This window comes from Corapipo altera, unplaced genomic scaffold (genome assembly GCF_003945725.1).
Source record: "Corapipo altera isolate COAL_440 unplaced genomic scaffold, ASM394572v1 56, whole genome shotgun sequence".
NCBI lineage: Eukaryota > Metazoa > Chordata > Aves > Passeriformes > Pipridae > Corapipo > Corapipo altera.
In genome coordinates this window covers 5,700,452-5,726,506 of record NW_020884896.1, presented here as the reverse complement: position 1 = coordinate 5,726,506, position 26,055 = coordinate 5,700,452, and the positions used below count along the sequence as shown (strand labels likewise).

Genomic DNA, 26,055 nt, shown 5'->3' with positions numbered 1-26,055 from the left:
CTTTTTATAAGAGTTCATATTTTTTGTTCCTCATTTTGAAAGGTATTTAAGAAAAATATCAAAGCTCTATGAAGCGACATCTGTTTTCTTGAATGGACTAGTGACAACTTCAGTTGTATTTAATTAGCAGTGCTTGGAACAGTACCTGACCAGTTTGGGATCCCATATAGGATGGTTGGAGAGGCAAAAGGTTGATATTTAATGAAGTTTCACTTTCTCAGTTTTTACAAATTAATCAATTTGCAATAATTTATTTAATTTCTTGGCCCGCGAATAGAAAGATGTCAATCCTAGCGTTCTCCATGAGTGTCTTTTTTTCTGTTTTATCCCTAAATTACCATTTTCCTTTTCTTTTTGGATGTGATTCTAGGAGGTGCTGATGGACTTTCCAGTTTCACAGGAGAAGCAGAACCTTTTGGTTGTCTTAAGATACAACTATACATTGGTTTTTGGGGTTTTTTTGGTCATTGCCAGTTTTTTAAGGGTTTTGTGTGTGGTTTTGTTTTGGTTCAGGTTTTTTTTTTAATTAGGGAAAAATCTGAAGTTGATTAATTTTTATACTCTCATGTTTGTAGGAGTTTCCACACAACTGCCAGGTAATACATTGAAGAATAGTCAGTGTTACTGCAGGCTGAAGGGTAATAAAGTTGGAATTTTTTTTCTGTTTGTGTGTGTATATATATGGAACAGATCGACAAAGGCTTATACTTTAAAAGACATTCTGTTGGCAGTGAATGATTTATGGTGTTAGTAGGACTGGGATTTTTAAGACCTATGATTTGTTAGCTTTGTTTTAAGAAAGTCTTCTTGGAGAACCTTGTGGTCTTCCTAAGAAAGTATTTATGTTGTGGACATTGTGGCAGAGAATCCTGAGTATCCAAAGCAAGGGTGTCATGAAAGCAGTGAGAACAATTCTGTGAGCTGGGAGAGCAAGAATGTTGCCTCCTAAATGTGGGCTTGCAAGTCCTGTTTGAATATTAAACGTTTGCTTAGCTGAAATAGCTCCCTCTTAGTTGGAAATTTGTTGAGACTAGTGTATTGCAAAGAAAATGTTGATTTATTTTCTTCTATCCCAAACTTTGCGCTGTAGATTTTTCTGCACTTGGTGCAGGCCTCTGGTACTTCAGGAACTTCACCCTCACTTCTCTGGTAATGTTTCATTTCAGCCACTTTGCTCCATTAAATGTATGCAATTAGAAAAGCAAATGGCAAATTTGCTATCGCATCACTGAAGTATTTAGTTTCATAGACTTAAAAAGCCAAATTTGTTGCACCATGCTCTCCACACTGTAATATATACTATAAACATCAGAGAGAATAGGCTGACCTTAATATTTGCTTCTCAGACTAAATCGCCGCCTTGCAGCAGTTATTTCCCACTGAATAAAAAGTTTAATTTCACGCCCTGATTAGTGCTAGTATGTGCAGGTGGATATTTATTTTATGCAGCTAAACTAATCTGCCTTGGCAAATTATTTGCCAGTCAGCAGAGCTGTAATTCCTCATGAGTATTTGGTACTAAATTATCATTCTCATTAGTAAGATAAAGCAGACTGTTCTAACCACAAAGTTTGGTTTGGCAAAGGGTTTCCTAAATAATCCTTAGAAGACAGAAGATGTGCGTTGGCCTCAACATTCTCAATATCTTATAGTGGTTTGTGATACAGAAAAAGGTAATGAGGATTTTAGAGGAAGAAAATAAAATTATTCCATACCTATGTGTCATCTCTAGGTGTAAGGTAGGAATGTACAGTGTTCAGAGATTGTCCCTCTAAGGGGTATCTAATGAAGAAAAAAATAAATGGTCATCTTTGGAGTATTTGGGCCGTAAATGGGATGAAAATATAAACTTCCATTGTTTTATTATTTATTTTTAGTGCTAGCAGCTACAGAGGTAGCAGAAAGAATGGCTTCAGACAAAGTTAAATAGCAAAGGAAACTTCGTGGTCTGGTCTCATTTAAAATTCACACTAAAAATATTTGAAGTGGGGATCAGAAAGTATTTCCTGACATACAGATATTGAGTGGACACGCTTGTCAAGTGAATGTGTTCATCCATTATTTTGTTTTCTCTGGATTTTACTGTGCTGGTAGTTTGTTTGTATCATAAAACGTGTTCATGAAAAGTATTTATTTTCTTTTACAAAGAGCATCATCTATACCTGGAAATTGGGAATTTTCACTAAGACTTGAGTGAAGGGATTCCACGGACCTTTTTTCGTCTGCATAATTGTCATATATTCTTGTCATATTCATTTTCCTAGTGGTTGCTGCAACAGTATTTAGGGTATAAATGATCAGATCACATGTAAGACCAGTAAAACCAGCAAGCTGAGCAACTTGATTTTGTTGTATGAAAATTTTCATACTAAATTCATCAATGCAGACGGAATAAGCCTCACTTCCTTGTCTGCTTACATTGTGTCATTTCAAACTCCACGTATGCTGGTGAGATTTGTGTAATATTTAACTATTCTCAGTGGCAAGCTTAACTAGTGTTTCAAATACTGAATATTTTCTTCAGTCTTCCTCATTTCCTCCTTACCATTCAGGAGATGCTCAGCAAGCCATATTCTTTATATATTTTAAGTGATTTTGCACATAAGGGCTGAATCCACTGTGTGTTCAGCTGTGGAAACTGAAAATGAGTTGTAGCATAGCAGAGTCCAGTGGCTGCAGCTAAAGAGAAAGTGCTCAGAATACAATGAATAAGCAGTCCAACATGAAACTGCTTCATTGACAAGATGCTGATCAGTGCTGAGAAAAACTTCTTGATACCACAGAAATGGTTGACAATAAGCATCCTGGGAATTTCACTAAATATTTCCTGCTTATTCAACAACAGCACTTTCTAATGTCTCTTTTTCTGAGGTCCTGAGGAACTCTGGTCTTGGACAAATACTACTGCTGCTTGCAGAAAGAGAAAACTGAAGCTCAGAAATTTGCCAGGGGTCATGGACTGGAGGAATTTGTGTAGGGTCTTATGGTACACTGCTAAAAGAAAGCAGAATACAAAGAAACCAGTTCTTCTAATAGCTAGCCTTGTGCTTCTGACCATGTTTTGGTTAATTTTACAATTGGCTAGCCACCTGTTAAGATAACACATTTTATCATTAAACAAAATTAATTTTAAAAATGGCTTGAAACTGTCTGACTTTAATGGGATCTGAATATTCTTAGTTTTAATCTGCCTCATGAGGCTTGTCTTTCTTCTGGGAAGTACATTGTTACATCATTAAAATATCATCCCCTACTGAGAGAGAAATCGGTCCCATTCACTAAATGGCAATGCTGAAACAGTGACAAGTATTTCTAAAAACTGCATTAAAATTCATTTTTTTTCTCTTTCATGTGCAAGTTCCTTGGTTCCATTAACCAATGGGTGCTCAGCCTACTTGCAGCCGTGTGTGCACAGCCAGATTTGTTATCTGGGATGGCAGAAGGGTTCAGAAGTGGCAATGATGACTTTTAGTTTTAAATTATTTCACTTTTCCTCAGTGATTTTTCTTGGAAACAAATGATTGATCGTAATTTTGCAATCTCTAGCTGCTTCTATTCCTCCTCTGTATTAAAAATTGAGAAACATCTGATTTAATTTCCCTCCCCCCACTGCTGAAACAGGGTCTTGTGCATTCATCTTGATGAGAGCAACAGAAAGGAGAGAATAAGGAAGAATGGGAAAGCTCAGCAAGGGGTCTTTCCAGTCTTCGTGAGGGAAGGACAGAAGTATTTACAGTCTGTGAGCAGGAACCATGCAACCTCTTGGCAGAATCCACTGGAGTAACCAGTTTGGACTAGAAGCAGGAAGAAGTCTAGTGCTGGTTTAATTTCCTTCATCCCATGGTAAGAAGGGAAAGGTTATGGGCACATACCATGAAGGAGTGAAGTTCTTAAGTGCAGTTGTATGTTAGCAGAGCAATAATAAGTGTACTTCTGACTTTAGTCTACGTGGGCCCATCTTCTTCAGAAGCACCTGGAGCAAAACAGATCTGCAGAAGATGGTAGAGAGGGAATTTGGATGATACCAGTCAGTGCAGAACTCTGGTGTGGTTTTTGTCAGCTGGCTGTGTGCCTACATGGGATTTTTCTATTTGTAGGAGTAGTCTCTCATGATATTTCCAGCTTAGGTCATAGTTATTCTTACAGATTTGAGGGGGTTTCTTTTTCCTCCAAATGTAAGAGGATGGATTAAACACTGTGGACAAAGGTGATGGCAGTTTTTGCTTGGCTACTGATCAAGGCAGGACTGTATTCTGACTAGAAAAGAAAGTCAGAATGTTTCTGTGCTTGCTCGTACAGCAACTAGAACAGTCTCTGGTTGTTTCAGAGAAAAATGGTCTAGCATGAAAGTCTGTCATACAATGTAGTCACTCTCCCTCTCTACACACATCGTTTGTAATTTATTGTGAGAGTGATGCAGAATGGAGCAGTGTTTATGTGGGAGTTGCTTTTAGTTTATGGATAGTTGGCCTTGAATTCTGTCTGTTAAGAAGAGGTTGGCGGTTCTCCAGGGGGGTTGTTCATTGGGTCTGCTAAATGCCCTTCCTTCTTATATGCCAAAACTCTCAGCGTGATTGAGAAATGCAGCCAGCTATCATTCACCTCCTGCAAATTAGAACAATGAGAAGTGGGTGTAGTCTCAAGAAGTGAATTGATCTTGTTTAGAAGATGGGTCTTGGAAGCATCTCAACAGTTTTCTGAAGAAGTCCAAACAATGTTAACACTTCCTTCAAACGTGAAGGTGTTTTCTGTTGCTAATATATTCAAAAGGAAAAAAAAAATCTTTATTCCCAGTTCTTTTTGTATTTTTTTTCCTTTTAATTTTTTTCTTCTCTTGACTGGTATGACTCCAGTGAATTGTGTTGCTCTAGTACTTTGTTACAGCTGTTGTTTATAAGCAAGCATAAATGTCCTGCAAGGTTTTTGCTGACAGGAAGGTATTTCTGGATATCTATAATCTCACTCACCTAAAAATAAGACTTTCTGCAGACACTATAGAGAGCCCATCAGTGGGAAGACACATCTCTGTGTGGGATTGGAACAGGTCTGGTGTTGCATGGGTTCAAGTCTGATACTGGCAGACAGTGTACTCTAGAGCTTTTCCAAACTACTCCAAGTTGTTCCTAAGTGGAATTGTCTTTGCTATGCCATTGTAGAGCTATTCCAAACTTGACTACTTTGAAAGTTAGATTCCTTGTTCTTATTTTCCAGCTTAACTCCATTCATGGCTAATTAATTTCCATTTGTTCTTGTGCCAGTGTTGTCCTTGAGCTTAAACAGCTTTCCTTGTTCCCCTGTGTTGATCTGCAGATGTTTGTGGAGAGCAATCGTATTCTTCTGAGCTGGATCTGATCAGGCTAAACCAGCATTTTTTAATTTATTTTTCTTTCTGTCATAGGAAATTTCCTGTAACTTTTGATCATCTTAGCAGACCTTTTTAAACAGCTGTGGAATGTGGTTAGTCTCCCTGAAACTTGAATGACCAGAACTATGTAGAACATTCCAGGAAATATTTTATTGATTCCTTGTACAAAAGCAGTAATCCTAATATCTCTCTTCTGGGAGTGCTTCCCTTTATACAATATCCTACAGTATTGTATTTGTAGTATTTGCCATCATTGTGGCTGCATCGTATTGGTGAACCATCATTATCTAATGAGTAACATATCCCAGGACCTCTTTCCCCTCTTCTCAGTTACTGAGTTCCTAATTTATAATGGAAAAAATGTAACATTCTGATTTATGTGCATCTAGTGTTCGTTCTGTTGCCCAAATCTTCAAGATGCTGTGTCCTATATGTTTGACATCTTTTTAATTTCATTAGCACATTAGTAATTCTTGGGGGTTTTTTAGCCATTAGTAAGGATATTTAACATTAATTTCAAGATTTATATTAAATTTCAACAAGGATCAATCTCTGTACAGCTTGATGGTTCCTTTTTCAAAATAACCTGTGATCCTCTACTCTTTAGTTTCTTATCCTCCTTACAATTGTTGTATTAGTTGTAATCCTCTCCATTTTAACTGGTAACTTCCTACATGTCACCTATCAAGTGCTTAACTACTTCTAATTTGTCTGGACTTCAGTGATCTTCTTAAAGAAGAAGATTGGGTTAGTCTAACACTAATTCTCATTTGTTCTAAATTGGGACTAGATTTACTTAGCCTCCCATGGTGACTGTTTCATTTTGGCAATAGTTATCAGTACTCAATCTCAGCAGACTTTCTTTTTTTGGGAGAGAGGACATAACTGTTTGTCTGTTTGTGTTTTGGGTTTGGTTTTTTTTTTTTTTTCTTTTTTTGCCAGTTAGTTATTTTTGCAATGTTTTAGACTCATTCTGGCTAGTCTTCTGCATGAGGAGGCTACCAGGGGCTGCCCATTAGGTGTCTTCAGCTGCTTCTGTTGCCCCCACTTCATCGTAGTCCTCCAAGACAGCAGGCTTTGGTACTTGGCTGAAGGAGGAGTTTCCTCTGGCTAAGCCAAGGAAAGGAGCATTTTACAACCTGTGCCAGTCCCAAGGACTTGAAAACTGTCATAGAACTGAACTCAGTACAGGGCATTTAGATGAGGAAAGGAAATTTAATATATTTTGGTAAGTTCTTGAGGCAATTAGTTATGAATTCCAAGTTACTTATGATGGGTGAAAAGGTCCTGCATTGTAACTGTAGCACAGTGCTTTGTGAGAGAAATGTATTGGGACAGAATGTCCGTTCCTGCAAAAAGGAAGTGTTTTGGTGAATAGGAAAGTGTTTGGCTTGAGTGCTGGAGTCTGCTCAGAAGGCAAGAGTTTAGTAGCTAAGCAGAAAATGTGGTTGAGTGCTGGAGTCTGCTCTTGAAAGTGTTTCCTTCTCTTTAGAAAAAAAAATGGTATTCCTCATACAAATTTGTCTGCTTAATGTGTGAACTGCAGACTTCCTTCCAGGATAGTTGGCACAGACCTGTAACCCATCTCTTCTGCATAATTTTTTGTCTGCTACCTAAAATTTAGCAGGGGATTGGGAAGGTGAAAGTTAACACTGTAGGTCCTTTTGCTGATTATGGAGATTGTAATTTTTCAGACTTAATTTTGTTTACCTTGGCTGTATTTTTTTTTAAGTACAGAATTTTCTATTCCTGGCACTCTGAATCTCAGTGAAAAATTAGAATCCAGGTGAGCTTTATGACTTTTCTATGGACTTAAAAAAAAGAGACAAGATAGTTGAAAGGCAGCAGCTTCATTTTATTGATCTCTAGACGGGCTTCCAGCTGCTTGTTTTGTACGTAATGCTTGCACTGTGAATGCCACTGTTCTTGTTGGATACTTACCTGGCACGAGTTCAGACAGTAGCATGAGAAATGGAGCTTCTCTTTTCTTTACCACAGATCTTGCAGTCTTAAAGGAGATTGGATACAGGACTCAAATTTCGTACTTGAAATGTCAAATGGTTGTGAAATCAAGCATGTTTTTACTTATGGACATGAAGGGAATCTCTACACTGCTAGAGTAAGCATGTTTGGAGAGCTTGCTGTTACTTTGTCCAAAGATTAATGGACTGCTGTCATGGGTCTCCATTTGGTTTTCAATACTGTAGCTTAATATTCTTGTGAGCCTTAAAGAAGGTATCCAGGTGTTTCATGTTACAAAAGTAGTTTTCCTGGTTGCTGCTGCTCTTACAGGATATAAAAAAACTTTGTGTCTATTTATCTGTCAAGGAATATAAATAGACATCCTCTGGTGGGAGTTGGTTTTGAGCAGATCTCAGTCGATGTACTCAACCAGATTCATTAAAGAGCTGGAGTAGCCGTGCTCACCACGTGCGGTGAACTCATTAAGTTTGCAGGCAGTCAGACCCTACTGTTCGAGAGCACTGTGTCCTTCTGAAGGAGTTTGTGTCAAACTGTGAGACCTGACAGTCAGCTGACTTAGTGTTCGTTCATTCCTTCTACAAAATCTCACAAAGGGCACACTTAAATATTGGCAACTCATAGTCATAGGACTAGGGAGCTCATGTTTTTTTCTCCTAATAACAGTGAAAGATTTTGAAATCCTGTATTTGGTTTTGTTGAGCTGGAGTCCACAGATCTAACAGTGCCTTATTTTGAGTATTGCTTTGGGCAGTGGAGTATAGGATCTGTTTGGACCATGAAGTTGTATATTCTGTAATAGGAATTCAGTTTATTGCTGTAATGGATGCAAACTCATTACAAGTTCTAGGCCACAGGGGATACTTTCCTTTGCTGTGGAAGTCATCTCAACCGGACAATCTTCAGTGCAACTGGCCATGCCCTTCCCTGTCAGTGACTGACAGATCTAATTCTGCCTTTGTAGCCGAGAGCCTGTTAGTTAATGGAGTCGTGAATATTGTTACTCAGAGGCAACCTTCAGAGTATTAAAATGCATTATTCCTGTTGTTCTCTTGATATTTATCAGAGAAGGTGTTGTATCTAATGAATGCAATATCATTGTCAAATAAATACCGTGTGTAGATCATGAGTTAAAGGAATGGTAATATAAGTAGCTTCACTGTTGCTTTGCAGTGACAGAAGAGAGATGGGTTTAGCTTGCCTGTTTAAAACCTATGTGATGGAAACCCAGAGTGAATGTCCTCTCTGAGGGAAAAGAAAGCATTATGGGTTATATGATCAGATTAATAAAATCCTTGGTACATATGTATTTCATACAGGTCTCAACTTTTTTCCCCCCTCATTTCTTCTTACATGAAATGGAGAAGCAGCATTGGAAGTACCGTATTAGGTTTCCTTTTATAATTATCATTCTTGACATATTTATCCTTTCTTATGGAAGTGAAGATGCAGATATTTAAGAACCCTTCTTGCACAAAAAAGCCCAATTTCCGCTCAGTACTTAATTAGTACTTGTTTATGACACAGCATCTGATTTGATTTTCGAAACAAATTGCACAGTAAAGAGGCTGATATTTAAACTGTATAGTAACCACAGCTCCAGCTGTGACTCAAATCTTGTAAGCCTTCAGGGGTTGTGTTTAGGCTTAGAAAATAGGAACTCAGGCCTGTAATTAAATGTCCTCTGAAAATCAGCCTTTGTAGAGAAGTGAAGAGGGTACCACTGAATTTTAAATTACTGACTTGTTCTCAAAAATCATTCTGTTGTTCTTGGCCTTGCTAGGGACTGCAGAAATCAAATGGATTAAAAATGGAAGAGTAGATTACTAAAGGAAAAAAAAGTCAGGAGTTGCAGACAAAAAGATGTGCAAAGTAAGCTCTTCTTGGCTCACTGGTTTATAGACAACTGCAATATATGTAATATTTTTAATATATGGCTAATGTAGAGATGACAAGTTCTGTGGCCACCAAAAAGACTAAAGAGAGAGTAGACACTTCTTCCAGAGTAAAATTGCTTTTCGGAACTGTGAATAAGTTGCTGATGATTGTGGAATAAACCATCTGTGGTGATGGAGGGCTCATTTTTTTAAAGCAAGTCCTCAATAATAAACATGATTGTCTTGGAAAATGAAGTAGACAGGGTTATATTACAAGTTAGTTGCTCACCTAGATCAAAATGTGAAATATTCACAAAATAGCATGATAGAAATTAACAGTTAGAGTGCTTTCAGAGTTACTTTTTGAGGAAAGCAAACATTGTCATGGCTATTGAAAAAGAGGACAATTACCCTAGCAGCCTGACTTCTAATCATGGAATGTGCTGGAACGGATGCTATGAGAAAATACTATGCTTATGAATTATATTGAACCATGAACATGAACGATGTGTGCTCATGAAAATACAAAAATGAGTAGGTCTTGCCAGGCAATTAATTGTATTGCTGATAGAACTGGCCTTGAATGGATCATATTCGAGGAAGATTTTAGTGTTGATTGATAAAATAATACAGCTTTCAAACAAGGCAGTTTACTGTGTCCCACACCTTTTTAAAGCTGGGGGAAGAGGGGCTATTTTATTTTATTTTTTAAATTGTCAGGCATATAAGGGTTCCTCTTATAGTGTGTCTGCTGTCATTCAGATGCTGCAATTCAGAACATTTTAACCAGATGTACTACTTTAACTGCCTCTCTGCTGAAGAATGCATTCCTAGGGGTCACTCACAGTGTGCCTTAGAGAACTACAGATATTCAGAATTTAGGAAATTGGTTGTAGAAGTTTACCCAATGGTCAATCTGTGAGGTTTTAATTAAATTATACTTTTCTATCCATGCTTGTTTTGACATGAACGGGGGCTCACTTGTGCAAATATCCCACTTAAATGGCATAAGCAGCAGTATGTGGGTAGTGACATACCTCATACTGGTAAAATTTCCTTCTCTTCTCTTTAGTCTAATTTCTTCTTAGATGAGGGCAGGTTTATCAAACATAGAGGAGACATACCTCACTGAGAGGATTTTGTAAATATGGTGTTGAGAGATGAGTGATGGGTCTTAGTTTCTCCTATTTTTTTCAGTGCTGACAAGTTAAATACAAATAAATTGAGTTTACAGTAGCTGCTAATCTGCCGGAAGTCCTGATGGCTTTTATTACTAGTACTTAAGCAACCTTACTTTCAAGTCACAAAAAAGTTGTTTATTTAAATAGAAATACAGTGTTATCTTTGATATTAGAAATACTTCTGCATGAGAGTAATCCTGTTGATGGCAACAGATCTGTTAATACACTTGCAGGACCAGGGGCTTCAAATTAATGGTTTAAATCACTGTCTTAAATCAGTTATTCAGACTACTCTGGAATGATGGGCTAACAAATGTTAAGCAGCCTGCTGGTCTGAAGAGAAAGCTTGACAGTTATCCTTTAATTTGTAGGTTAGGTGACAGAAACAAGAAGAAATTAAGTCATTTTTCACAATTTGTTGTGGGAACTTGGGCACATTCGAGACGGGTGTTCAGGTCTCTACTCCTGACACTGTGATTTCAAAAGATTGTTACTTCTGCTTGTCTATGAAGGCTTTTTTCTTTTTTCTTGGTAGATATATACTGTGCTGTGCTACTTTGAAAAAGCAACTGAAGCACTTGAGCCAGAAGTAAATTGTGGGTTTCTGTAGTGTCCTTGCTAGATAAGTAGTACTTTATGTAGTTTCTTCCATTTTCAAAGCAGGTAGAAATGTCAACAGTTCCTCTCAGCAGAGCTGTGAGGTGGGTTAAATGAATGTTGTCCTCATTTTACAGTAGTAAAGAGACTAACCACCCATGAAGTTAGTGCTGAAGTAAGGATTAGGTCTTGGAGGATGATGCTTCTAGCTGTGTGAGAAGTCCCCTAAAACATAGTTTGTTCATGTGCTAAGCATTGCAAGTCCAAACTCAGTAGGTGAATGCAGTAACGAGATATGCTTGACTTTAATTTATCAGCACAATGGTGATTATTAAAATTCATGTTTAACTGAGATCACTGGCTAGTTCACCAGGGCATAATCTTACTGCTACTTTAAAAGATTTAGGAGGATTTAAATTCAAACTGTAGAGAAGCAAAAATAACTAATGTTCGAAGTATATTGTAAAATCATGTACATGTACTTCTCTTTAGAGGCAAGGTTTTAGTCTGTTCAAGTTCTTATTTTAATTTCAAATTCCAAGGCTCGATTACCTGTCCACCATAGGTGGGAAGGTTCGTCATTCAGCGGTGACATGTTTTTTCTCTCCAACCAGTTGTATTTTTTAGAGTACCAAGGTGGACACAGTTTGTACAAACTTAATATTGTGTTGACTCAAGAGTGAACAAAGGTAAACTCACCTTGAATACAGCCATTCTGAAACTGAGAAAGCTCCTTCCAGCCTTCTGGGAGGAGTTGTAGGGGCCCACATCTACTGGTTTGGAGGGGAAGTATTGTGAATTAAGAAAGGGATTGTGAAGTAGTTTCCAGGAGTAAGAAAGATCTCTGGATTTGGTGTCTGTGGATGTCCTGTCTGGTCATGTTGCTTAGATGTGATTTTGATTTTAATATCTAAGCTTCTCTTTTTTTGGGGGAATAGGAACAGTTGAATCCACTTGAATGTGAGAATGTCTTCAAACTACAAATGAATGTCATACCAGGCAGTGTTTCATTTTTTGGTGCATACTTTTTCTTAGCTGTAAGCTATGTGTTCATTCAGAGCAATTGGATGTCTTGCCTTTTCCCCAACTCAATAAAGCATGAAAACAATAAATGGGAAGGAGATTATATTTGTGTGTCAGTTTGAGGCATAATTTATGGCTGTGTGTGAGTATAGTTTCCTGTTACCCCAATATTAAGGCTGCACCTCTTCAGGGATTTTCCATAATCTCTTCCTGTTGTCCAGTGTCTGGTCTGACTGTGTTGAGGATGGTGACTGTGAAAACACTCATAGCTTGATTACTGCTGTTTTGACAACGTTTGCTTTATTTAGTGTCAAAAGCATTAATGACCATTAGTCTTTTCTACTGCCACCCACCACAGAGGCTGTGCTTATCCAGGTGCATTTGTGTGGAAATTTTAAAGAAATACCTATATATACTGAATTGAAATATAAAATGGTGGAAATCATAAAAATTATTGTGACTGTATTAAAAAAGTGTTCTTAAAGCAGCTGATATCAGAAGAGTAAACAAGAACTAATCTGGGTACTAAACCTTCATATGTGGCTTAAAAAAAAATCTGCATTGTTTAAAGTGCTCCAGAATTTAGACTTAGGTTAGCTAGGTCCCAGTGTAAAAGGAGGTCTCTCTTTATGTCTATTCTCTCCTAGCCCCGAATACACATGCCAAAAGATGGATTCCAACTTATATCTTCTGGATACCAAGCATGGCTAAAGCAGGTTGGACTGTATTATTGTTATTCATCTCATGTGAGGGACCGTGTTGGACACCTGTGCTTGTCTCATTAGTGAAGTACATAAATGAGGGTGTAATGAAGTTACAGTGCCATGTTAGCTGATACCCCTCATAGCCATCACTGTTTTGTGTTTATGCATGCTGTGTTTGTATAACATTTTCTCACCAGTCTGATGAATGTGCACTTCCTGTAAATAAAAGTTCAAAATGCAGTCACCTGAAAGCGAAGAGGGTCAGCGTCTGAAAACAAATCTGCAACAACAGCTCGAATTACAGAATTAAAATGGGCCTTCAAATACAAAGCTGCATGGTGGTGGTGCTGGTAATAATGGGGAGGCCACTGGGTTAAAACTCAAGAGAATTACATCTAACATCTAATTCAGATCTGCCTGGGTGAATCAAGTATGGACACTTACTCACATCACATAACAATTGTGCAGTTTGACACAGTCTGACACTGTGGGGAGTCCCCACTCGGAAGTGGCCTAGTGCTATATTACTCTGGCTATTATTAAAGGCCAGGCTTTAGATGTCTCAGCAGTCTGCCTCTAGCAATTGCTGTCAGCTTTTCACTTTTGTGAGTGAAAAATCCCCCTTCAGAAAAAACAGCTTAATTTATAAATGGCGTGTACAGATCTCTTCTCTCATGAAGATTATGTATATGATGAATCCTGTGTCCTTGAGAATACATGGCTTAAAGTTGCTGTTTTTGTAGAAAGCCAGAATGATTGTGTTGTTATGGCAACAAAAACTGGAATTATGAAAACAGCACAGATAAACTGCATCCCGTTGTCACGGCAACTGCAGTTGTGAAATGACGAAACATGGTGGCGAAGGGATCTATGGTACTGTGAGCCCATCAGAAACAAAGAGCCAAGTCACTTGAGCAGAATGTGAGAGAATAAAAACTTTGGCAGCAAAACCCCTTAAACCATTAGAGTTTCACTGCAGGTGCTAACAGGAAGGTGTTGATCCTCTCCACTCTTGTGTCGGTACCTTACAAGCAGTAGTAAGGAGTAACTTGCTTGTGCAAGTTGCTTACTGCTGTTAACTTCTACTGACTTCTGTGAAACTGAGCAGAGCTTGAACACCTATAAGAAGATGGGCATTGAGCCCTATATTGCATTTGCAAACTATCTCTTTGAATGAGTGATGTGCTGCAAAGGTGAAACATGCTTTGGAGCGTCATTCTGAGAGGCCATTTCTCTCTCTTTCCAAGTCCTCACTAGTGAAGGTCTGCTGGGACACTGAAGCTTATGTTTTCTTGATTTAAGCTTTGCTGAGCTGGAGGCAAGGTGTCTCAGAGGAATCTCAACTCTGCAATTATTGCCTCACAGAGCTCAAGTTTGTTGACCTATGGGGCATGGCATCAGTTTCTCTTTCTTATGTGGTGAGTTGGGAGAACAATAGGAAGAGGATTGTGTGGCTGTTCTGTTTTTCTTTTACTTCTGAGGCAAACAGACCAGCATTATATTACCAGTGCTCTGATACAGGTGGAATATGTGCTTTTTTGGCTCTGAAAAATATTGAAAAATGCTCAGTAAAGTTTCACAGGAGGCTTTCACATCAGGCAACCTCAAATAATAGAACAACTTGCACTTTAAAAAAAATATTTTTTGTAAGTGTGCTTTCCTTTTGATTTTTAGTTTATTGTTATTTGTTCTAAAGTCTATCTTAAACCTCCTTACTCTTCCTTGATACAAGTAAAAGTTATAAACCTGTGCCTGTGTCAATCAGCAGATGCTGTCATGGAAATAGCTTTGCTATTCCAGTTTCAGTGCTGTGATTTCACCACAGGAAGTATAAGGGTAAGGGGGTTGATACAAAGGGTGGGAACTTGATGAAAAGAAAGAGCTTTCATGAGAAGCAGAGAAGTAAAATTTTTTTTGAGGTGAGAGACTGATTTGGTATAGGATATCAATCAAAGGTACTACCTGTAGGCTTCTTTAAAACTATGTATTGAAAAGAAAGCCACTTTTGATGTATGTAAAAGCAGTAATCTGCATATGCATCCAGATAGAATGGGGTCTGTGCATCAGGTTTATTCTCCTGGTGGTTGTGTTTTTAACAGGATCCTAACTTAATGATTTTTTTTTTTCCCCTCAGCATGGCTGAGTATTGATCTGCTGCCTGACTTACACAGAATGTGAGAAGTATCCCAGTAACACATTGTATTAATGCGGACTAAAAGCAGTTTATATTACAGATGAAGCGGAGGAAGATGGAGTTCTGCAAGACTGGACACATACTATAAATATCCATAAAACTGACAATTTTATCTAAAAACAGTGCTGGCTGGATTTTGCGTATTTTCAGCCTACTTAAACTGGAGATAATAGTTGAACACTACCTGAGCATGGGTCGCCCACACTGATGCCATTACCCTCTGCCCTTTAATGGCAGGTTTTATATTTAACGTTGCTGTGCTGCAGTGGAGAGCTGTATCGTGTTCTTATGTGGGCTTGAGGAAATACAATACCAATGGCCAGAAGTTCATGTTGCTTTAAGACTAGCATTTTAAGTAACCTGCAATGTTCTCTTTACTCCAGCTGTTTTCTTTAAGTTCATCTTTTACAAAACAGCAAACGCCTACATTTGGTTTATTCAGCCTTGATCTTCATGTAAGCCTTTGTGCTGCCAGCAGTCTGTGACATCCCATCACCTAGATGCTGACCCTTTGGAGACGAGCCACAATTGACTTCTGAGGGAGGAAGGGGGAAAACGTTTGTGTGTAAATACGATCAATAGATGTGACATTCCAATTCCTGTATCATGTGGACACCTCCTATAAATTAAACTAAACTGTGAAATTGGGCGAGTTAAGCTAATTAGCTGAAACACTTACTAAACATTATTTTGATTATGTAAACTGGGAAGTAAAAGTATCATTTATGTGGCTTGTGAAACATGCTAAAGCTAATCCCTCCCCTTTTCATAGCATTGTGAGCAAGTATGCATCACATAGGATATGTAATATAATGCACTCATCTGAGCCTTTCTGCCTCCCACTGTCTTTTGTAGTAGAATTTTTAAAGCCAAGTTATAAACCTGTAGATGTGTTTTATGCTGGAAATTCTTGGTGATACCTTAACTAGATGGGTACCAGCAAAGGCCAGTATAATCAAAACAAGGCACTTCAGATATTAATGGTCTGCATTTCAGTCAAGTCAGCTGGAAAAGAGAGTGTAAAAACCAGGACTGTGGTGAAAATGGGATTCTTCCACTAAAATTGCACTTTCGTGAGAGAAAAATGCAATGATTCTGGAAATATTTTGGTTTTGTAATTTCGTCATCTAGCATCTCCTCCTTAACTTCTAAAACATATATTCTATTTTCAGTGGACCCATATGCTTTTTAAAATTTAGATACTAACTCCTTGGGTGGAAAGTAGAAATAAGATTTCTTTCTGCAGTTCACGTATTAATACTTGGCACTCATATAGTACTTTACGTGCTCAAAGTGCTCTGCGGACATATCAGTTATCCTTGAGACACTTTTGTGTGGTAGGTGCATAACAATAATTCTGAGAGATTTTATGGAATTAAATAAAACTGGAGATGAGGGAAAAATCTAATGAAACCTCCATTTCATCCCTCTATCAGTGTAGGTTTGTTCTCTGCAGTTGGTGTCATGAAAATCAAGACTGGAGTTTTAGAAGTGTCCCCAGGTGAAGGGGTTTCAACATACTTGTTAGGATCCCATGTTACTCTGCCCAAACTCATGTGGAATGCCTACATCAAAGAATTAGATTTATCTCTTATGGCATAATAAGATTTGAAATTGGTTGGAATTGATCAGGCTTTGGACATAGAATCATAAAGGTTGGAAAAGACCTCTAAGATCATCAACTCTAACTATATCATGTCCATCAAACATGGTGGAGCTTAATGGCAGCTATGTTTTCTTGCTTACCAAGGAGCTTAGTGTGGTTGGTCTTGTAAGATCTCCACTTAAAGCCTTCAAGTAGTTTCATGCTTTAGACCTTGGTGAGATTGCTCTTAGTAAGTTTGTGTAGGGCTTGCTTTTTTAAGGGCTTGCCAAACACCATCTTTGGTGTTGCTTAAAGAAGCACACACAAGTCTCTGCGTGTTGTACTGTTTAAAGAAGAATATGGCACCTGAATCTTAAAGCTCTGCAGCTGCACTGGTTTAGGTTTATCAACTCTGTGCATTAAAGAGCTACAATTATGAAAACATTAGTATTGTCAAGTTCAGATATGATCTACACAAGTTCCCTCAAGCACTTGGCAATTGAGGATCTTGTACATCTTATAGATGCTGGAAGTTGGCCCCTTTCTGGGGCATGTAATTTCTCTTGACTTGGAACCACAGAGGTTGAACTCCAGTAATCATTCTTTGGGGAAAATATTCCTTCACAAACATTTACCTAAAAGCTGTGATGTGATCCTCCCGGATCCCATTCAGGTAAGTAATTATTTGGATAATCTGAATATGTAAGCCTTTTTCCATATGTCTTATCTTTGATATTTAAGAGTAGTCAGTGAACTGGAATCTCTCGTAAAAAGTTACTGTTGGCTAGGGATTCACCAGAGGATTAGAGAAGAGTTTGCGTAATACGTATGTTAAGGAAAATTTACTGAGCAATTACATGCAAAGTGGGAGGCTGAAGGAAAAGGAACCCTTTGCAGCACTTGGAGCTCTGTGTGCACAGCAAAGCTGGCAGAATGTAGTAACACCCTGAGGGTGAAGGGGAAAACCACTGCACTGAAGTCAGTGATCTGTACCAGGGTAAGAAGTCCAGTATTTCCTACATTTGGAATTTAGGAAGTGTTGTAATTGAATCCTAGTAGCATATTCCAGCCTCTGATTTGTTTTGAAGTCACATCCTACAGCTGTCCCAGAAACATATGCTTGGCTTTCCCAAAGCGAGGTGTTGGGTTGCTTGATTTGCAGTTTGTGAAAAATGCTCCAAGAGTCTTTAATAAGGTAGCTCAATTACTTTTATTATGGCAAACAAAAGCACAAACCACTTTTAATCATCTCCATACATGCCTGTGGAAATGTGACCAGGATGTCTGAATATAATAGAAGCTGAGAAATTGTGCAAAGCACTGATTATGACAGCAACCACATCCCGCTCTTCACAATTCTGGTCCAGTATGTGCAGCTAGAAGAGCTGAGAGTTTGTGGGCTGGTTGAACTGCGGGAGATCCTTCTCATGATCACACACTAAGGATTACTGCAGTTGCCTCTTTATTGTTATAAATTAATTTTCTTCCTTTCAAGAAAAACTGCCAAGGTCAGAATTACTTGGTTTTAAGTGTGGGAAAGTTGTCTGGGGTGCAAGGAGATGTAAATTTTAACTGTATGGGTTTTGACTATTGTTTTTTGGTTTAATTAAGACATACAGCTTTTAATGTTTTCCTTATTTTCAAATGAAAGCAAGCAAAAAACTTTCTCCAAAAGTTATAAAAGTATTAATTTGCTCTGAGCCATGCTGGTCTCTTTGGTAAGTTCATAATTGGGCAGGATTTTTTTTTTAAATGGGTATTCTTGTCTCTCAGGTATATAACTGCTCCATAACTGATAAATCTATATTCATATGTTAGGCTTTGTAAAGGCATATTATTTACACAATTCACTTGAATGGCTCCTTTGAAAGCTGTGTGGCTCTCTCATGTAATTACGTATTTAGTATGCCTTGTATCCAGTTTTGGGATGGGGGGGAAAGAAAAAAATGAAACCCCACAAAAACTACTAAAATAAATAATAAAAGAATATTCTCATTCCATTTTGAAGGGTTTTTTTAAGTTGTATTGTATGCTTTTTTTTCTCCTGTTTGATAAGACTCCTGTTTGATCAAGAGCTACCAAAGCTAAAAAATGAAATATGTATGGCAGGTTTTTTAATTGTGAAAGTATATAAGATGCAATGGGAATTTATTTTTTTTATACTTGTGCCATATATATTTAATTAGACAATGCCTCTCAGAACAGAAGAGGGAAAAATAAGAGATACCTTTTCATATTTATATATATATATGAAAGGTTAAAAGGGTGAGAAGTGGACCAAAGAAATTAACTAAAATCACTTTTTAGCCAGAAGTAGTTTTCTGGAATTGTTAAGTTTCATGAGACCAACATTTGTAATGTAAATAGCAGCTGCTTTATCTGATACATTTTGTGCAATGTATTGCATTCTGTGGTGACAGGAGTAGTGACACTGGACACAATGTGAAAGTGATGTTTGTTATATTTTTGGCATTGGCTTAGTAAAGTATGTGGCCAAAAAAAGTATAAGAGGAACTAAGTGAGATTGAAAGGTATTGGGGTTTGTTCTCCTGTTTTTTGTGGTCTATGGTAAAAGCAATTCTGAATATGAGGAATCCCAGTAAGATCTGAGCATGTTTGATAAAGGATCAAAATTCCTGAGTCACGCTTCCTGCGAATTAGATTTTACAGAGCATGCACAAAACAGTTGTGTGAAAGAGACTTTCAGGGAGAATTGTATTTGCCAGCCATCCCATATTCACTTTCTAAAGTGATGAAAAAAAAGAGATGGGAAAAGACCTGTCTCCTTGTATCAAGCTCAGGTCTGGTTTATATAGTTTTAATACTCTTCAGAGCATCCCTTATGTTTTATCTGCTCCAGTTTGCGTGGTAGAATTTTTAGCACCTCTTTTCGCCTCTTGTCCTTGTTTTTGTAATAGTTAGAACTTGTGTTGCTGTTTTTCTTTGTACAGCTTTATCCAGTTCCCTGGCTTATGATAAGCTGGACCAAGCAGAAAAAGTCCCATTTGTCTCAGTTTTTAAACTCTTCAGCTCTTGTCAGCATGTCACGTTCTCTTTCTGCTCCTTAATGAAAATATTGAGTGAACAGGATCTAAATTCCCATCTCCCAAAAGAAGTAGAAATTGTTATTGGTTTATCTTTGGAGTTCAGCTGCATAAGGCACTGGACACAGTACAAGAAGGGAAATAATTCTGAACTAGGAAAGGATTGAAATAGATGTGGTTAGTGGCTGAAATTAGTACTTTATACAGTAGGCCAAATACTAGCCCTTGGGGAAAAAAATTGGTTTCCTTTTGGCTTTATATCTAACTTGTGAAGATGTGAAAAAATATAGTAGATTGCCTTGAAATCAAAGGTGTTTTAGGTGCACAGGTTGTCATAAAGTTGAGTGAAGGGTTCAGACAGGGATAGTATGTTATTATACTTTATTATGTTAAAATGCACCACAAAGACAGTCATTCTTGTACTATCATCTCATTAATTTCTCTGAAGTGATTATAATGAAAATATCTTTAAACTGTTGTTTGATTTTCTTTTGGTCATTCTTGTTTTACAGTGAGCTCAGTACAGTAAGTTTGTTTTCCCACCTGTGCACTATAATTGTGAATTGTAGTAGGCCAAGAACTTTTGTTTTTTCCCCATGTAGAACCACTTAGTTTTACAGGACAAGGTGATATATTTCTGACCTGTAACACAATTTACTAAAACTGTGTTAGTTACCCCTAGTATATTGTATTTGCTGAAGGACTAGAAGAGAACAAATTTGATAAAAAAACCCCAGTCTGAAATGGTAATATATAATCTTGTAATGCAATAGCAAATAAAGTAAATAACCAATTTTTAGCGCTGGCAAAACTTTAGCCATTGAGTGTATGTTGAGATTTGTCTTTAGAACATCAGATAATTGGAAGAGAGGGTAGGCTATTAGAGGCAGAACATCTGATGTAGTAAAAGAATGTTCCTGCAATATAGTTACAAGAATAATTGAATAGGTTAAAATAAGTCTTCCCTTCAGCTCATGGTTACTGCCCACTCAGCTCAGCCAGTGGCTGTCAATACTTCTAGCCTATTTTAATTCAAAATAAGGAAAGCCCATTTTAATCACCAGTGGAGCAGCTGGTACCAGCCTCTGTCAGAAGGAGGATGCTAGTCTTGCTTGAAAGTGTACTCCCTGTATTTATTTTGTGGGAAAATACGTTTCAGAGTTCAGGGAATGGGACTTTAAAATCAATTGGAAAAAGAAATTGTTTTTTTGGTCAAATAATTCCCTATTTTATGCCACTCAATGTGTATTAAAGATGCTTAGCTTTTCTAAATAAAAAGCTTTGTGTCTCTGGGTCTGAAAGTTGTGCAGACATCTGAAGTATTAATGCAACTGGGAGTTAGGAAAGTAGAGAGGCTACTGCATCCTGGCCCAGTACTTAGCAAGCAATATCAGCATTCCCATTTGGCTATAGTCCAAGCTCTGTGCCTCTGTATCTTTGTTTTGAAGAGTCGATGTAGATTGACTTGAGTTCAGGAGAAGATTTTGTCAGTCAGCTTTCAAGTCATGAACACTGAGCCAGTCCCTTGTTTGTGGAGCTGACACTACAAAAGTGAGTGTTTGACACGTGGCTTGCTCAGTGGATGGGGATAGAGGCTGTTGAGATTTTTCAGAGATCAGTCTCTAAATGAAGTTGTTCTGTTGGGTCACTCATCTGATTTACACACAAGCTGTTTCTATTGAAGGCACCTGGGGCCTTTTGTTCAGGCTTGTGAATAAACCTTTTTCAGTCACCAACAGTAATTTAGAGTCTCTGCTTCCTTCAATAGGTAAAAGGCAAGTTCAGGAAGGACATTTTCTTCCACACTATGTGCAACTTCACACTCATTTTTTTAAGATAGGTAACAGAACTGCATCACTCTTTTAAATTTTGTTATATACTGGAGCAGCTTCAGAAGTCATCTAAGGTGTTGGTAATTTTTTACTTCATACTTCCTAATTTTAGAACAATACTAAGTGTCAGGAATGCACGGGTGAGTAATGATATCCTCTATAGGTACAGAGAGCTCTGCAGAATAGCCCTTCAGTGTTTTCCTTTGTTATTGTGGCACTTTTAGAGGAAGACATTTCATTGCTTTGTAAGTGCCCTGGCACAATGGAGTGCCCTACCTGCAGCTTGTAGTGACTGACGAGCCATCATCTCACATAAACTTTGAGTCAACATAAACCTACCTTTCTGCTGACAGCGTGCTCCTCGTTTTTCCTGCCTCTGTACCTTTCCATGCTTCAGTCAGTACAAATATTTAAAGTAACTCCTTTTTTTTTGTCAATCAGTTTTAATGGTAATCAGTTCTTTGAGTTTGTTGTCACAGCATGAAAACTTGAGCCGGCTCAAGGGATGGGAAAGCTTGAGAATATGGAATAAAGGATTTCTGCAAGTCTTAGATAAGTCTGTATGCAAAAAAACAAACATACAAAAAAGCACAAACAACAAAAATCCCACCCCATTATGTTATGAATCCTAGGATGGGTAATGGCAAGCAGCTGATGCTTTCCTAGTGAATTTGCGCTGCATCATCAGAGGCCCCATGTAATGAATCTCCCTTGTTACTGTGATGTTCTTGGAGAGTAATAAACAAGTTTGATTTGAGTAAATGTATTATTAAAATGGTGAAATGCTTAACCATAGATGTCCATTTCATATGTAAATATTTTAAAAAAAGATTATCATAACAGCTTTCAAGCTGCAGTGATACACATTACATTGCAAAGAAAAGATTGCTGGAATTTCGAAGGGTTTTTTTGTGGGGGAGTGTTTGGGAAGTTAAGACGTCAGACAAGGAAGTATGGCTCATTTTTGTAGCTTGTTATAATACTATGGCTGTAATTTTTTTTGGCTTCAGGAGGGACATTATGTTCAAATTCATTTGATATGTAATACTATGAAGTACTCAAAAATTTGAGTTTCGGTATCTTTGTAAAGTGTAGAGTTGTTTTTTGGGGTTTTTTTTCAATGAAAATGAGGTGAGGAATTTATTTTAAGGTATCATAAACTTCTAATAAGCACATTTCTGTAGGTTATGTTCCCCAGCAGGCTTTTAATACTATTTCTAGAACAGCAGTGTAAATTGCAACAAAGTACAGCAAAGAATGTGGTGACAGACAAGGTTAATCTCGCTGTGTCTGTCTGCACAGGACCAGATTATGGATGTTGGTGATAACCTTTCTGCTCATTCAAAGATGGGTTATGTTGCTCTTACATACTTGTTTAGTGCAAGATTGTGCAAGGTTGTCTAGCCCTCTTAAGAGCAGCAAGAAATGGTGGCTCAGGAGGCAGCTGTCATTTCATACCCATTCCAGCTGCCCTTTCTGCTCAGATTTCCTCCCATCCCCCCGTTTCAAAAAAAAAAAAAGGGGTGGAGGGGAGAGGATTGCAAAAAAGAAGTGTATGAGGGTGTAAAATCTCTAGCAGCTAATCTATCACATCCTTCAGTTTTCATGGCTGTCTGCCAATTTAAAATACACTTGTTTTTTCCTGCCTTGCCAGTAATTAGACAAATGCAGTAGTGCTTATGGCATCAAAAACTCTGTGGCTGGTAAAAGCAATTGCTATCATAATGCATCCCTAAATTTAATAGTAGTGGTGTAAAATGAATAAGCAGCTCTCTATTTCAAGGGGTAATGGCTTTAACTATCAACCTGGCTAGTATTTTTCTTGATTGGCTGCTTCAGCTCCTTTTTTGTACTTGTGTTTGTAGGAACTGAATCAATTTATTGTAACAATTGTATTTTATTTAACAAACAACAAGGCACGCAGAAACATGAAACTCCTGTGAAGTGTCACCAACTTCCTGTTCACTTTGGATCGCAGGTTTTACTTTTTTGTCCCCTTTAGAGACAAACCCTAAACCTTTTCTTTCCCTGCAAGTATTACACCTAAAGTTGTTGTTTCCTTTTCTACTTTCCTTACAAAATTTCTTGCCTTTTGTTGTGCCTGGCGTGTTGCTGTGCATGGAGAAAAGGTCCAATTAATTGGAAAGAAACTTTTTATTACTGGAAAAACTCGACACGTTAGTGTAGAAAATTGATCAAAAATTAGGTTCTTGATCTGTTGTGCTTTTTTCTTGCTACTATGACATCTGTAAAGCTTCTCTCAAGGAAAAGATGCATCAGCAGTTTGTGTTCTCTTTAAGAGGTCTCAGTCTTTAAGGCCAGGTGCAGTTGTGTTGATGCCATTTGGCTAAGCCTTAAAAGTTCCTGTAATCTGTGCCATCCTGTCTCATACAGTCCCATCTCATAGTTGTCCTTTCTCTGCAGTGCTCTATGCCCAGATCTCTGTGGCTGGGCTGCTCCAGCCTGGCGGACAGCATGCCCTCGCTGCGATGCCTGTATAACCCAGGGACTGGCGCACTCCCAGCTTTCCAGGTACTTTCTGTCTTTCCCCGCTCCTTTTCTCTCCATCTGTGTACGTGTGCATCTCCTTCTTTACTTGCTTGCTTTACCTCCATTTATTCTGGTTCATACTCAGTGCCTCTCCTGTGTCATTCACATCTTTGGTATTTAAATCCCTCTTGTGTAGATTCAGGGCAGCTCAGTGCTGGGGCATTTCCATTTACCTTGATGTAATTTAATTATTTTATCTAAATTGGCTTGATACCATCATCTTTTCCATTGGCTTTCAATTGTGTCAAAAAAATACCACTTAATTATATCTGGCAAACAGTATCCATCACACAGTCTCCAATCTGGCTATTCATGCAGTGATTCCCTTCCTATCTAAATGTTTTGTGTGCCACTTAGAGGAGACTGAGGGGGTGGGTTCATTGCTATTGTGATAATTGATGCCAGCAATTGTTTACTTTGTCTTTGTTAGCAGTAGTCTGGACATTTTGACTACAGAAAATTATTGTACAAGTAAGCTGTCCATCAAAAGGCAAATGAAGGAAACCACTGGGGTTTTTTTCCTTTGGTCTCTGAATTTGTTAAATTCAGGCTTTTCTCTGTCGTGAGACAGCTTTCTGCCAAATGAGTTTGTTCAGACCCTTTGGGTGACCAGTCAATCTTAAAAATGCAGACACTGTCCTGTGGGTAGTGAATGAGACAGGTATTGGGTGATCATCTAGAAACCTTCAGACAAGCCTCTCAAGATCATTGTAAGCATTTTTGGTGACATGTGAACATAAACAGCAGAGACTGGGCAGCGGTGTTGTTACATTCACGCTGGATACTGTGAGATATTTTGTGAACTTCAGTGACTGAGGGACTTAGGAATATCTCTGTGGAGAGCAAGTTTATTGGAGCTCATGGTAGCATGAACATTTACTTGAAGGTTTATGCTGCTGGATTATACTACTGCTGACCCAACCTGTGGCAGAGAGTTTTATTCACCGGCATCTCACAAAACCAAGTGTAACGAATAAGCTAGAATCTTTCTGAAATTTTCAGTTGTTTTGGGGAAAGTTAATTATGTGCCTCTAAAGGAAAGCATGCAAAGATTATTTTGAATTTGACTTCTTGCTGGAAGGGCTAGGATAGTACTGTGGAGATAATCCTCTCAGTCTCAGGGGAGGCTTAAGTGTCTTGCGTCATTTTGCTGCAACTCTTTTTGCTGACCCAGCAGTAGCACTGATGGACTCTGGAAGGTGTCCTGCCAGGCCTCCTTTGCTGAAGCAAGCTTTTAGTAGAGCTTTCTGGGGGCAAGGGGGAAGATGACTTTTTATTAGTCCAAGAGGACTCTGGAGGCAACAGAAAGAGTTTAGACTCCTAATCCTGATTTGCATAATTTGACTAAATCAGATGGGTCCAATATTTGGGCTTTTGGCTTTTGAATAAATCTCAGATCTCTTTAAGCTCGGGTTTTAGAGAACCGTAGCAGTATATGGAATGTACTTTATAAACTCAAATTGAGACTTCTTTCTTTCTACTTAAGTTAGTTTTGGTTATTCAGAATAAGCATATATCACAAAGAGGAAGGGAAATTAACTTCTAGCTGAAGATGTTCTTGCTAATGATAGATATGAACAATGACTTTTCTGCTAATGCAGTGCATTGATATTTGGGGTCAAGTGAGTCAGCTGCACAACCATTCATCGTGTTCTGCCTTCTTGGGATAATAGTAGGATTTTGACAGTTGCATTTCTGCAGATTTTGAGAGACATTTCCATATGTATTTAGTAACTGTGGGAATTGGGAAGTGTCCCATTTGCCATCTGAAATGGTATGCTGGTACTCTTCACTGAGCTCTGACTGCTGTGTTGAGGAACACATTTGTTGCCAGTTGAGAGAGAAAACAAATTGCCAGCAACAGCTTCTGCAGCAATGAGTCATCCACATTTCAGTCCATTTTTTTCAATGGGCTTTGACTGACCCCCATTAGCTTGCATGATTTGGAGAAAACTCCCTTCTGAGGCATGGCTTTTGCATTTTCCAGTGCAGAAAGGGAGTGGTTTTGAGCCTGCTTGAAACTGTGATGTTGCATTATTTCATCATTCTTTAATGCTTTTTTTTGTGTTGAATCTTCAGGAAAGCAGTAAAGACTGTCTTGTAGCCCAGCGAATTTTCTCATA

The 26,055-nt window shown here is 38.1% G+C and overlaps 1 protein-coding gene across 5 annotated transcripts in view; it reads left to right on the top strand.

The window, feature by feature from the left end:
- The window catches only part of BTRC (beta-transducin repeat containing E3 ubiquitin protein ligase), a 123,148-nt gene that overhangs the window by 3,986 nt on the left and 93,107 nt on the right, over positions 1-26,055 (top strand). For 2 of the 5 annotated variants that reach the window (XM_027647898.1, XM_027647901.1), the window contains exons 2-3: positions 12,671-12,739; positions 23,807-23,914. The exons of 1 other annotated variant lie outside the window; for it this stretch is intronic. In XM_027647898.1, coding sequence (XP_027503699.1) covers positions 12,671-12,739; positions 23,807-23,914 — 177 coding nt within the window. The remainder of the gene's footprint in view (positions 1-12,670; positions 12,740-23,806; positions 23,915-26,055) is intronic. 2 more of the 5 variants (XM_027647900.1, XM_027647899.1) reach the window with 2 other exon arrangements.